Source organism: Heterocephalus glaber, unplaced genomic scaffold (assembly GCF_053883595.1).
Source record: "Heterocephalus glaber isolate CG9 unplaced genomic scaffold, H.glaber_assembly_v1.0 deba00001465, whole genome shotgun sequence".
In the NCBI taxonomy this organism is placed as follows: domain Eukaryota; kingdom Metazoa; phylum Chordata; class Mammalia; order Rodentia; family Bathyergidae; genus Heterocephalus; species Heterocephalus glaber.
The window spans coordinates 28,211,959-28,226,755 of NW_028258312.1; the positions used below are offsets into that span (position 1 = coordinate 28,211,959).

General features: G+C 41.1%; 2 protein-coding genes across 3 annotated transcripts in view; one reads left to right on the forward strand and one right to left on the reverse strand.

Annotated features, from left to right (window-relative positions):
- Window positions 1–13,832, reverse strand: part of LOC110348500 (uncharacterized) — a 40,747-nt gene extending 26,915 nt beyond the window's left edge. The window contains exons 1-2 of the mRNA XM_087180773.1: window positions 13,818–13,832; window positions 12,599–13,771 (exon numbers count right to left, since the gene is read on the reverse strand). Of these exons, the coding sequence (XP_087036899.1) occupies window positions 13,076–13,771; window positions 13,818–13,832 (711 nt within the window). The 3' untranslated portion in view covers window positions 12,599–13,075. The remainder of the gene's footprint in view (window positions 1–12,598; window positions 13,772–13,817) is intronic.
- Window positions 13,605–14,797, forward strand: part of Edil3 (EGF like and discoidin domains 3) — a 404,159-nt gene continuing 402,966 nt past the window's right edge. The window contains exon 1 of one of the 2 annotated variants that reach the window (XM_004841650.4): window positions 13,605–13,897. In XM_004841650.4, coding sequence (XP_004841707.1) covers window positions 13,831–13,897 — 67 coding nt within the window. In that variant the 5' untranslated portion in view covers window positions 13,605–13,830. The remainder of the gene's footprint in view (window positions 13,898–14,797) is intronic. The other variant, XM_004841651.4, reaches the window with a different exon arrangement.

A 14,797-nucleotide genomic window follows, 5' to 3' on the forward strand; every position in this document is an offset into this window, starting at 1 on the left:
TTTGATGTAACAAATGATATGGTAAATATATTTGATGTAAAAATTGATATGGTAAATATATTTAATGTAGTAATTTTTCTGGAATTATCACTCATCACTGAATCTTAATTATATATAAAACTATGCCAAAAGTTCTGCTTCATCTAAACTTACAGAAATTATTTATTAGGACAAAGTTAACTTTTAGGATCCCCCCCACACATGGTGCCAAATTATTTCTTAGAAAAGTGGGAGCAATTTATGTTCTCACTTGTAAAATATGAGTCAGTTATCAAGGGGAAGTATTCATATCTTGATGATTTTCTTTTAATTCCTTTTCTGATTTTTATGTCTTTTTCATTTTGTATACACAGAAATTAATCTTGCTTTTCTTTCATTATTTTTGCTTTTTAAAATGTTCTTGTCTCAAATTAAATACTAACACTGATTTTTTGTTATGTGATTTACTAGAAAAGATAATTAGCTTTTCAATCAACTTTCAGTTGTTGTCAATGACTCCAATGGAAAATCTTTTTATTTAAAAAAAGACAAATACCAGAAGTACACTTTATTAAAAAAATAGACAAATACTAGAGGTACACTTTATAGAAGCACAACTCATAATAGTTAAATCTTGGAAATGACCAATACGTCCATCAACAAAGAAATTGATAAAATCAATTTAAACACAGTGGAGTCTAGGTCTGTGATTAAGGTGGATAAACTTGAGTCGTTTGTAGAAAAATGGGTATAATTTGAGACTGTCATGTTAAGTCAAATAAATCAGACACACAAACATAAATATGGTAGGTTTTCTCTTACTTGAGAAAATATATATAAATAAACTAATAAGCAATGTATAAGCGATATATAAGTAAATTAATGAGCAAAGTAGGGGAGATAATAGGAAATAGGGTGATACATCTTTTGCAAAGGAAATTTGAACAAGCAATGAAGGTAGGGTGGATGGAGGGGAGGGAAAGGGGATAAAGAATTAAAAGAGTTAGGCACATGTAGCAATTTCTCACAAGGAATGTAGCCATGTTTGCAAACATGTACTAATAAAATTTAAAAATTTTTAAATTAAGAAGTTCTTTTATTTGATTACCATAAATGTTTTTATATTTGCACCATAAAATCTGCAATATTAATTTAAGGTTTTAAAAAATTAGAGTCCAAGAACAATGGACCCACGACTCCACAAGGCAAAGCCTGGGTAGAGTTGGACAGCTGCCATTCCCACCTGATTGTGCACATATTTTCCAAATTGTGCCACTCTTACTGTCTTCTATTCCATCCTCTTCATCCCTGCATGTGCCTTGTGTCAGCACAGTAAGCATTTAGTGAAAGTTTTTATTTTAAAGAATAGATTAGATAGATATTCATGGGGAAGATCTCTCAGGATTGACATGGGCTCTGGTCTCTCTAGGGAGCTGTTGTCACTGCTGTCTGAAATTAAAAGGGTTCCAACATTTGTTGAGTTCACCTAGACATGTAGCAGTAGCGAGCCAGCATTTTGTGTGAGGAGATGGAAGCACATGAGGTGTAAGTTGCATATGAGGAGATGGAAGCATACCCAGGTGGATTTGTGAATCTAATATCACTGGACTATTTGTGCTGTACAGTAACACCAGTAAAGCAAAGTACACTTTAGCATTTAACCTACCCCAAATGCCAAGGAGAAAACAGAGTTGTCCTATTTACCCACAAGTTCTATATCCCCAGGTTCAATTAACTGTGGATTGGAAATATTTAGGGAAAATTTGCAACTGTACTGAACATGTATAGACTATTTGTTGTCGTTATTCTCTAAATAATACATGAGAACAGCTATTTGCATAGCATTACATTGTGCTAGGTATTATAAGTAGCCTAGAGATGACTGAAAGTATACAGGAGGGTGTGTACAGGTACTATGAAAAAGCTGCGGCATTTTATTAATGAACCTGAGCACCAATGGACTTTAGTATCCATGGGGTTCCTGGAACCAATCCCTTATAATATGAACCAACCAACTAAGCAGCTGGTAATGCTTATCATGGGTTTAACTTCAAGGTATGACAAAATTCATTGTCCAATTCTCCAAAGAGACAGACTGACCGGAAAAGTTAATTGATAAATATTTTATTAGGTAATGTTACAAGAAAAAAAATGGATATAATGATATATTGTTTAGACCACTCAGGTTGTTGTGATTTTTATATAGTGACTCTGGTCTATGTAAAAAGAGCACCTCACTTATTCTAAGGCATTGATCTATAATATATTTGACCACTTTGATTTGGAGAATCCAACTTCACCTCACACCCACACTGACAATGAAGTAAACATAAAAATAAACTGTAGTAGACAACCAACTTTCCTGCTTGCAAAAATGCTTAATAGAGATTTGTTGTGTAAAGTTTAATGGCACAAGAGAGTAAAGTCTAAAAATTTCAGAATACAAATGAAAAGCAGACAATATTCTCAACTTGTACTTGTTAAAAATAATTTTCCTCATGGTTGTGGTCAATGACACTGAGCTCTCTGCTCCTCGGAATGTGTCATTCAGATGGACGGCTTCCTCACTCCTGCAGAGCGCTGGTCCAGCCCCTCCTGAGACCAGGCTGGCTCTCCCCACCACCCCAAATTCTCCCACCCCAAGTCTGCACTCGCTACAGCTGTGCGCAGTTACCTGGATGTCAGCAGCCCTCCATCCAGACAAGCTTAGCCATAGAGAAGAGCCTTTCTCACTGTCTTTCCTGGGAATATGGCTTTGTATTTTTTTCCTCCTATTTTTCTCTCAATTTTGACTGTTTTTAAGGAGTAGACAAAAATCAACCTAGAAATAAACTTCCTCTGTCAGACTTGTTAGAATCAGACTTAACTATTCTTTAAAGGGTCTTATTTAGAAAGGTAAGAAGTGTCTTCCTGTGTAGCTCTGGGTGCTTAGCAGGTGCCTGTCAGAGGCCCAACAAGCCAATTTGGGTGCACTTCTGTGGGCTGCCCGGATTGAGTACCTGTGACACTGTTGTTGGTCTAGAATGCCACCGGAAGCTCACGCAAATGGGAGTATTTAGATTTCTTTGGAAATGCTAGACAGTACAGCTAGAAAAGTGTATAAAATATATTTCCATAAGCAGACACAAAAGGAAGAAATAAATCATTTGCATGTAAGTTTATTTGCAAGAAAAAATGTGTTCATCATGACTTGTATTATCAAAGAACTTTGGAGGCTGACAAGTTATATATAACTCAGTAACTTTCGAATTCATTGAAAAGTCACTTAGAAAACAATGGCAAAACGGTACTACCCTCCAGAAAAACAAAGTGTGAAGCATATGACAACCACAGAGTGGGGGAGAGATTTCATTAAAGTGTGTTGCCAGGACCCATACATGGGAAGACATACTCGGATCAAATAAAATAATTCTGCAAATGTAAAAGCTATTTGCAAATTTATCCTTATGGATAAAATGAACCCATTCAATATTTAATTGGATCCATTTTAATTTTAGAAAAAAAGTCTAAGTTCAACTACTAGAGTAAGTATGAAAGTATAGCTAGGAAGATATCAATGGAGAGCTTCTTAACCTGATTAATATTTTAAAAACTAGAGATTAAAACAGTAATAGAGGAGACAGAAGATACAATGGAACAGTATGTAAGGTTTCAAGTTTGTATCAAAACTTAATATTTGAAAATACGACATTTCAAACCAGCAAATTTGCTAAATGCTTGACCAGGGCAGAAATAAGTCTGATATGGCTGAAAGAAGGATAAAAATGTGCAAGGAAAAATGTGTTTAAAAACTCAAAAGTAAGTGAAAATTATTCTAGAACATTTGCAGCTTGTAAAATACGTAAGATGGGTATTTCTAGAAAGGAATTAGGATGATTTCTGATTTCCTTTTCATCCTGTACTATGGACTAAGGCAACCTTGGCTACTGTCAGAAAATTATCTTTAATTCATGAATTCATTTCTGAAGGACTGATTGTGCTGAGAAATTACTAAGCAACAGTACTGTAGCTTTTACTCACCCTGTCTGTGAGTTGATGCTTACTGCTCGGCAGACATCCAGAGACTGCAAGCAGCAGAGGTTTAAGTTCTTCACTCTCCACTTCATCCTCAAGTCTGAGTTTTAAGGCAAAGGTACCATCTGAGACTAAGGAGGTATGTTTTACAACACTAAAAGGGATTTCACAGAGCTCATTTGAAGGCAAAAGACTGTCTCCCTCCTTAGGAATGTAAACTGTTCAGAAAAATCCTCAAATTCTCCTCCTGCATTTGAAAAAAACTAAAATTAAAAATTAAGGAGCTAAAAGAAATACAACAATAATAAAAAGTATAGCAGACTACAAAGCAGTTACAAGGAGATATTTTCCCGTAGTTAAAAAACATAAAAGGTAAAGGGCTTACCAACTCCCTGTGGTTATCACAATCTGGCTCTAAGTCTTCTCTCTATGCTCCTGTGCTCTAGGGATAAAAGCTGGGCTTTTCTAAGGGGAAAACTTCCTGAATTTTGCAATCATCAAAGTCGCAGACATATTCTTAGACAGAACTGAGTCACTGGCTCAGATGACAGACAACCCAGAATGACACATTATTTAATAGAGGAAGGGAAAATGTTAAAATATTATAAGGGTGTTTTCAGCTGGTGCTGAGTGGGACCATCAAAGGCAAGACTGAAAACATTTCTACTGCTCACCCTGTTATGGTGACTCCTACCCATAAACAGACAAGAAAGAAGAAGTGTTTTATATCTACAGCAAGACAAATGCCATGTTAAAAGTTTATAGAAATATCTGACTTCTTTCTTGATGCACTTTTAATTTACTGGTCCCTGATTTGAATGATAAAGTAATCCTCAACATTTATTAAACCAAAATGATTTTCAATTGAATTTCCACTTTCAAATTCATGTTGATTTATTTCATTAGATTATGTTATGACAAACACTCAAGAATGTATTTCTTACAAAGTAAAGTAACTGATAGTTCAGTTCGATAGAAAATTAATTTGATTTTTCATTTAATTGGAGGATGATTAAATGAGTGAAGGCCAACATTATAATGGATTTTAACTATTTACAACTTTTTAGTTCAAAAAGTCCATCTGGTTATGTTGCACACAACTAATTATTTTACAAATCAAGTTGCATTCTTCTATCTACTCTTAAGAAAAGTATGTATGTATTCTGAATTGTCCAAGATTTTAATGAGACAATTATGTAATTTTGGGACATTGTACTTTTTATCATGCTTCTTAATTTTGTTCTTGAAATTGAGACTTTACCTATGAATTAAAATCTACAGGATGATTACATGAAGCAAGAAATATACAAGGCCATTGTGGCTTTGAAACATAAAGTGTCACTAGGTTGCAGAGGTTAGCTCAGTGGGTAAGTACATGCTAACAGAAAACTCTGCATTCAACCTTGAACATGTACAAACACACACAAATACATGCACACATACACACATGCACACACACAGCCAACAAAACATTCAACATTTCTTCAACTGACAATAATTGTAGACATTGTATCTCAACGTGATGTTTTGATATACATGTACCATATGAAATTATTAAGCTAATTACATCTCTGTTGCCTCACTGACTTCATAGTGAGGACCATATCTATTTCCTCCACCTAGTCAATGTAGATACAAGGCTTGTGGAGAGATGCATGGAGGAAACATTAGTAGTCCATGTTTGCAGTATACAATGTTGACATTCATAACGGGAGTTGGTACATGTGCATCACATCTTGATTCTCCTCCCTTCCCACATGCAAAAGACATATGAGACATGTGTGACATATGCCTGAGATATATGTGACATCGTGTTCTAAGGAAATATTTGAGTGCTATGTATGTCAGAAAACATTTTAAAACAATTTTACCTACAGATAGAAGTAATAGAATCTATCTTAATATTACAAACACCGTATTACATGCTTTTCTCCCCATGGTAGAAGAAACAAACCATAATTTAAATCATATAGGCCAAAATACCATATTCATTCTACTTCTAGTTTCTCACTTTTTTTAGGAAAACCATGATTGTGGAACAAATTATTTTTTATTGATAGACTTCTAAAACCGCAGCCCATTTTGAAGCAAGGAAACCCTGGAGGATCTTATTTATTCATAATCTTTGACATTTATTTATGGATAGCATAAATATTTTTTAGGATTTCATTTAGTTTTATATTTAATCCACTTATGATGCTTGATGCATCAAATAGGAAGGCTTGTATATTTAAGATAAATAAATCACCAACTCAACTTTCAGCAAAGCCATAAATAGAGGAAAAGACATACGACCGCTAGCAAAACCCAAATGAAAGGGAAAATAGTTTAGGGTTGTTTAGACTGTCATAAAGTGTTTTTCCTTTAGATAACTATATATTCAAATATTTACATCTATTGTGGGTGCAAAGGGTATCATTTTCCACCTTTCCAACCAAAAGAGACTGAATTCCAGGTTTCTGTCAAATGTAACCTCAGAATTTGGATGTGCAATCCTGCCATACTTTTTATTTTATCTTAAGCATCCATGAACACTATTTTTTTCTAGATTAACATTAATGTTTTCATTTCTGAAAGATATCTGTTTGAATGCTTAGGGTTTTTGAGCAAATGCTGGAATGTATAAAAAGGCGACAGTAAGTGCTCTTCACCAAGGAGACCAGAGGCCCCAGCTCTGCAGAGGAAAGGGCCCGGAAGGTTCACGTGAGGAATGATGCAGGTGTGTCTACTTAGAATTTGTGTGATACCAATCCTAACAACCGGATAGGAGAAAGACATAGCATGAAAAGTTTAAAAGAGGAGGTAAAAATATCATTTTGCATAACTGTCTGTCTAGAAAACCCAAAAGTATCAACTGAAAAGTAATATAAACATCAAAGAATTTCTATAGAATGGGTTTAACATTAGTGCACACACAGAAAAAGATCACAGAAGTAGCATTCTTGTAAATAAATAGCAACCAGTTACACAAGGCAAAATTTGCAGTTAGTTACTTTTATAAACAGATAAACTTACCTGACTAGAAACCACATCAGAACACAATAGAAACTTATATACAAGATAGGTGTGCTAACATGTTATTCTCCTTTTTCAACTGCAAGGTATGTTCAAAAGTTCACATTGGGAATAATATGTGCATATTTGTTAGGGAACACCAGGGATTTAGCTCAGTGGTTCTGCTGCCCGCTCCGCAAGCGCAAGGACCAGAGTTCGATCCCTGGTACCAAAAAAAAAGAAGTGGATGAAAAGTTTCAACTTATCAGTTACTAGAGAATTTTAAAACAAGAGGCCTGCAGTGACTTCCAAGTAGCTAACATTATGTTACAGTCTGTAAAAGCAAGCAGAAGAGACAAATACTGAGTGACTGAGGGGTGGAGTTTACCGGTCATGTCAGCTAAGGAGATAGGGATTTATTCAAAAAGTACATTTGTCTTAATCTGTAATTTGGAAAAGTAAAATATAAACTACCTCTTCAAATATTTGGGGTTGGCCTAGAGTTGTAAACCACTCATGAAAACTTAATACTCATAAAATTTTTATCAGAAATTATAAGATAAAATCTTTATAAGCTTAGAATAGTAAGAGCCTATCTTAGCAAAAATCAAAACCTAGAAATCATAAAGCAGAGATGGGTTAATTTCATCACCCAAATATAATACAGTTCATCACAGTAAAATCAAACAAAACACTTGCAAACTAGGCTAAAGGACAAACTCCAGCTGGATCATTTTTGACATAAATGTAGCTCACAACACTAATTTATTTAATATATACAGAGCTCCTACAAATCAATAACAAAAAGGTCAGTAATCCAATATAAAAAAGAGCAAAAGGCATGAAATGCCGGTTCACATAAAGAAAATATAAATTAGTTTTACACATGTGAAAAGGTGTTCAAACCTACTCATTATAATTCACACCCAAAAGCATGAAGTATTATTTTCACTTAACCAGTTGATTAAACCAGAGCACTAAGATACTGTGTTGGACTGATTTAGAGAAACTGGGTGTTTGATGCACTAGATGAAGGATGAGTTCATACAACTTTATGAATGACAATTTTATCGTATCCATCGTCAGTTTACATACATATATTCTGAACTAATGATGCCATCTCAAGCACCCAATCCTAATGAGTTTATTTTGCACATGTGCACAAAATAAGTGTTCACTGAAATACTTGCCATATTAAAGGATTGCAAAGAACCCAAGTCTATTAAAAGGGACTTACATTACATGAATCCTATACTGCCCTTGATACAATTTTGAAAAGAAATAATTTGTGCATACAAGCAAGATGGAAGTTTATAGAATTAAAACTTTTAAAATCAAATGTACATAGTATGCACTACATGTTCTGCACTCGTGTACACACACGTATATGCCAATAGTTAGGTGTGTGCTGTTTATTTGCATGCATATGTCAAGCCTTTGGCCCTGGGGAGAGAGGTAAGCATATATAAAGAGGAAATATCATTAGAAAAGCAACTTACCTCCCTGTACACTCTTTTATAACCTGAACTTTTATTTTGTGCAAGTATCAATTACTCAAAAATAATTTGGGAAGATTAAAAACTAAGTCATGAAATGGCTCCACTGCAACACCAGAGGGAAAGTATTAAAAGCATCAGAGATTACTCTTACCAGGGTCAGACTGTGAAGGCAAAGGTGAGCTCTTATTCAATAACCCTGTGCATTTTCTGGATGGAAGCAGCATCCATGAGTTCATCAGAAGTGAAATACTGGATGTTATAAAATGTGTAGTCATGAAGATTAATTTCCTCTTTTATTCACAACAGAATCTTCATGAAGAAGTTTAAAAGCAAACACTGAGCTACATTTAAGTCATGTGGTAACTCATATAGCAAGAAATGTTTATAATTCTTTTCAAAGATAAGAATGAATGAGTGAAACAAACCAAAAAGGGTGAAAAACATTGGTAATTCTAAGAAGCGATGATTTTGTGGTGCTAGTGTAACTTGCAGAGGCCTTAAGAGGAGATATGAAGTCAGCTATTAGGGTTTGTAAGAGTGTCTTTCAGGTGGGATACTAGTAGGAGCCGAAAGTCAGAAGAATTAGCTTGGTACTTGTGGGAGCAGTGAAAGAAATGTTATGAGTTATGAAAATATTTTAGAGAACTTAAAAATGTTCTAAGAACTCCACATTCAAGCAACGTATATTCTAAAATCATAAACCAAGAAGCTCAGAGAGAATGCAGATTGTACTATAAATGACAATGACAATTATAGTTACTTAAATTGAACATGTAAATGAATAAGGTAAGTTAGACCACTATTGGAACAGGCATAACACAATGGTTATGGAAATAGCTCCTGGAATCAGGCCAGCGCTCAGGCTCTACAGGCGTCGTGTGCAGAGAATGCTTCATAATCAGCAGCAGAAGAGTGCACTGGGGTCTGGGTTCAGACTCAGTTTCAGGTACTGTCTCCAAAACTAACTTAAGACCACAGGAAATTAACCTTAACATCCTTCCCTTACTTCTCACTAAAAGAGAATAACACCAGTGAGCTACTATAATAGTTTTCTTCTGCTGAAAAACAAATTTCTACACATTTGGCAGTTTAAAACAACACCCAGATCCATAGGTCAGAAATCCATCTGTCACCACTGAATTAATAGTAGTACTGAGTGTAGTTTGGTCAAATGCATGTAGCTTATTTAAAACACTCAATAGCTACAGGGATAAATACCGCATTTAGTGTTATTTACAATTTGTCAAACTGAAAGGTGAGTGGCAGAGTTGTAAGTGAACAGGAGTGGGAAATAGGGAATGGAGACAATTACTATCAAGAGAAGTTCTGCACATGATTATGGTCATGTCTCCCATCGGCATCACTTTGCTCCCCTCCATGCACTGCAAATTACCACTGTGAATACCACACCATTACTAAGGCCACTTTTCAAGTGAGAAATCTGAGGCTTGGCAAGGACCTGACTTTCAGTGAAAGGAGTTCTAGAAGTGGGAACAGTCGGCAACTCAGGTAGGACCTGAGCGCTCCAGAAACCACACTCTTTTTATTTATTTATTTATTTTGGTACTGGGGGATCCAACTTCGGACCTTCAACTTGGGAGGCAGGCGGTGGCACCACTGAGCTAAATCCCTGGCCCAGAAACCACACTCCTAACCAATGAGCTAATTCCTTAAAAACTATCTTCGTTTGGGCTGCTATAACTACATAAAGGTAGTTTAAACAACATTTACTTTTCATAGTGCCGGAACCTGGGAAAGCTAACATCCGTGTGCAGGCAGATTTGGGTCTGGTGAGGTTTCCTGGTTCATAGTTGCTGTCTCCTTACTGAGTCTGCACATGGTAGAGAGCAGAACGTGATCATCTCTCTGGCATCTTTTCTTCTAAGGGCACTAATCCCACTGATAAGGGCACCACCCTTCTGGACAAACTGTCTTTCCAAACTGTATCTCCAGGTAGCATCACACTGGGGATTTGGGCTTCAGTATATGAATTATGGAAGAAGAAAAATATTCAGTTTGCGGCCAATTGCAGGAAACCTTCCATAGTTTCCTTTTTGTTTTTCTGCTATTTTGTTCTGTCTTAAGATAATGTTTTCAAGTGCTGTTCCTTGTACCATGCATCCTGCAATATGTTAACAGCTGTTCTTAGAAGAGCTTGCTGTAACAGAAGAGAGAAGGAGGAGGATAAGGGGAACAGGGACAAAGAGAAGGAGAAAAGTTTGCCAAAGACTGGGTTATACACTTCCGGGAAAGCCTCTTAATCACAAACCGCGTAAAGTGTTTAATATGGTGGCATTCATCAAGCATCTCCTAAAAGCAGCTTTAATGTACAATGCTTCCCAAAATTATTTGACCATGAAACATTGTTTTTTTTCCCAGAAATTTACTGCTATCTTGGGGAAAAGGAGGCCTGCAGAAAACAATTTAGGGCGTGGCATCCTCCCGTGATGCAGAGGTTCATTTTCAGCACTCTAAGGATATATTTGGAGAAGCCATACAACTGGAAGCTGGATAACATGAGGATTAGAAAAGGTCCCTTAGCACTTCAGGTGAGGTAGAAGATTCTTGACAAAAGTGATCCTTCGCCCTTCTGTTTCTTTTATAATACAATCTGTAGTCTTTTAGCATGTCTGACATTTCACTTTTGAAAGGGCTATATATGAATTCAGTAGGAGTTAAACGAGTCCTATAAATGTAAAGCGCATAAAGTGCCCGTGTTGTGTTGTGGCAAAGTGGAACAGCTTGGTGACCAGAACTCTGAGGCACAGCCAGTGTTACAGCTCAGCACTGCAGTTACTGCAATTTGAAGACTTGAGAATCCCATGGTCACTTGAAGAGGTGGAGAAAAACGTAAGCCGCCAGCAGCTAACTGGAGTTCATACTCCTGAGTCTGAGCACTGGACCAGAACAGGGAGCCTCCTTATATAGGGGGGTCTAGGCTAGGCAGCATGCTCACTGAAGCAGGGGGGTGGAGTTTCAGAAAGTTCCTGAAAGGCTAGTGAGTGAGCATGCTCGCTGAAGCAGGGGGGCCTGAGAGGGGCAGAAATAACAGAACACTCCTGAGAGGTCATGAACTTCAAACAGTTACAAAACATTTTGATACACTGGGTAGAAGCCTGCCCAGTAGCACAAACTGTTGTATTTCTGCAAAGGAACATTCTGTGGAAAAAACAGCACGGAGGCAAGGCAAGGGCCTGGCTTACTGGATAGCATCGCTCTGTCACCTGGAACCTTTACAATGAAAGGCTAATTGGTGGATGTTCACTGTCGTATGCATTTTAAAAGCAGGAATCAATATGCACGTGCAGCTATGTAACAGTATATATCAATTTTTTTGATAAAAATAGGGAAGTAAAGATATTAAACTGCCAGGCTCTTCCCCAAGTTGTACCAGGTAGTAAAGAATGGCCTTTTATTGATTGTTTCCACTGTTTGGGTGTAATATATGCATTTAAAAGCTTAGTTTTGCCCACCGGAGTTAAAAAAATCTCTAAATTAAAAGAAAGATAAATTTTTAGTAACATAAAGGGTTGCCAAAAATTATTTAACTTGCTACTATGTTTATTAATATATTACAAAAATGGACATAAAGAATAAAATAGGAAACTAATCAATATTTAATCCATTCTTTTTCCTTCATTTAGTCTCACTACAAAGAGACTCAATCTGCATATTCAAGATTAAGTACTACCCTTTGGGAATAATACCTTAAAACTAGTCTAAGACATCTCATCCCAAAAGATAAAGAAGTCCTTTATGAGGAGCACGCAACAGCTTGGTGGAAAGCCTTTCAGAATTAAATATCAACAATGTGCCAGAAAGTTGGAACGGTTTGAAACTTCTTTCCCGCAAATGCGGGCAACGCTGTCTTATTCTAACATCTGTGGCTGTGAGCATAAAAGTAGACAGGATATAAATGAATGCCCTGTATTCCCTTGCAAGATCAATCCTTAAAAATGTGCTTTCACCCTCCCGGATGTGAAAAGGTTTGAAGCACCCTTACTCTGAAAAGGCGTTTGGATTTCCCCTTGTGTGCCTGTGGTACAATGACTTAACTACTCCCCAGCAGGTGTGTCACTGCTCCGCCCGCAGCCTACCCCGCCCGTCTTTACCTTCGAGAATAAAGGTGGGAGTTGAAAATGAAGTTGTCTTCGGAGCGAAATGGCTAATTGTTCTCAGGTCCTAGGTTTTCCTTCCGCCTTCTAGTCCTGGAGACGATTTATATTTGTCTGTGGCTGTGGAGAGAGAGAGAGAGCGAGAGAGAGAGAGAGAGAGAGAGAGAGAGAGAGAGAGAGAGAGAGAGAGAGAGAGAGAGAGAGAGAGAGAGAGAGAGAGAGAGAGAGAGAGAGAGAGAGAGAGATAGAGAGAGATCATTTGGAATCTGCAGATCTGCAGGACGATAGCGGGTCCATGTGCAGTGAGCAATCATTGTGACCGAAAACACACACTTCTACTCGAAAGCACAATTGTAAGCTAGGGGCTGTATTTTTGTTCACTGCAAAAACTAGTCCATTTATTTTAGTTTGGAGGTAGCCATGACGTTTGATCTGATCCCTTCCTTTGAGAATCTGTCCTTGGTTTTTCCCGTCTTACGGCCAGCTCGCCCCAGGATTTGGCATCTGAAGCAGATGTCCCGCTGGACGAGGCGCGCGTGCTCGCCTCCCGGCTTCCCCCTTCCGGTCTGGGGACCCAGGCGCCCAGCAGCCCCGGCCCGGGCCGTCCTGGAGTCCGAGGCTGACCCCGCGCGTTCCCTTCGCAGGGTCTCTTTCCCGCAGTCCCGGGGACGAGAGCCACTTCTCCCAACCCCTAAGTTCTTCCCTGGCGCAGCTGAAGAGTGGAGGGTCCTCGCCGCGCGGTGAACCCCGGAGTCCCGAGGTCCCGCGGCGCGGCAGGTGCCGGGTGTGGTCCGCACCTCCCCGGCCGCCCGGGGGCCGAAAGAGCGAGGGGAGAGGGACGGAGAGGGGCGACGGGGACCCGGGAAGAGGCAGGACCCGCAGGCTGGACGGGGAGTGAGTTAAGGGGCGGGGGAGGGGAAGAGGCAGGGACTGGGGCGCGGAGGAGGCGGCGAGGCGCGCGCCTGCAGGAGGCGGAGGGAGGCGCAGGGAGGCGCAGGGGGCGGAGGAGGCGGGCGGCGGAGATAAGAGCGCGCGGGGCCGCACGCCGCTCTGTGTACACAGCCGCCGGCCGGACCGCTCGGCGCAGGCGGGACGCGTCCTCCGCGGGTGCTCCCAGTCCTCGTCCTCGGCGTCCTCCTCGTCCTCCGCCGCGGCCTCCCGGGAGCCCGCCTAGCCGAGTCCGCACCGGGCGGGGTCTGCTCCTCGGCGGCGCCACCTCGGCCCTCAGCATGCTGCGCTCGGCGGCCGCCTGGCTCCTGCTCGGGCTCAGCCTCGGGGTCCCCCGGCTGTGCAGAGGTGAGGGCGCGGGCGCGGGGCCGGGACGCCCCAGGGAACCGGCGAGCGGGCGGCGCGGAGGAGGCAGCGGCGCGCCCCGAAACTGCTCCGAAGTCCGGGCGAGGGGAGCGCGCTTGGGGCCGGGGTGGCGCGAACCCTGGCCGGCAGGTGCGGGCGCCGGGCGGGCTCCGGGGTTCAGGGGCGCGGGGGTCTCGGGCTGCGCTGGTTCTCGCCGCGCCTCCGTCGCCGCCGCCACCCCTACGCGCAGCGCTCCCTCCGACCCGAGCCTGGGGCTCGGTGCTGCCATCCCGGGTCCTGGGCAACCGTGCGGTGCCACCCGGTCCTTGCGCCCCTGGCCCGGGAGCTGAAAAGTTGCAAGAGCTGCCTGGCGCGAGCTTTTCTTGACTTGCACGGAAAAGGGGAAACCCACTTAAAACCAGCTCTAAAAAACGTACAGGACTCGGTGTGAATCTTGCGGAGTTGTGGAGGGGACTTTTCGGTCCTCCGCGCATCTGGCTGGTGCACCCACGCCACGCCCTGGTCCCCCCGGGTGTCTCCCAAGCTTGGGGCAGGGAAGGGGCGACCAGAATTGTGGGGCGGCGCTGCGGACTGTGCCCCGCTGTGCGCACCCGGGCGGACGGCCGGGAGGGACCGCGGGAAAGACCGCTGCGAGGGAGCGCAGAGCCGGGCGGACGAGCGCCGGAAAGGGAGAGAACCGAGCGCACTTGCTTGCATTTGGTGAGCGGCCCTCCGGGGCCGCTCCGCCTGCCTGCCCGTGCACCGTACCCTCTAGCGAGGCGAGATGGGCTGTCGGGCCGCTGCGTGGCCAGGACCCCGCGCCTGCAGCCCAGACGCGCGCCAGCCCCGGCCGCGCCCTGCCTCGGCCTCCCGCCCTCGCGCCCTCGGCCTGGGTCCCAGGCG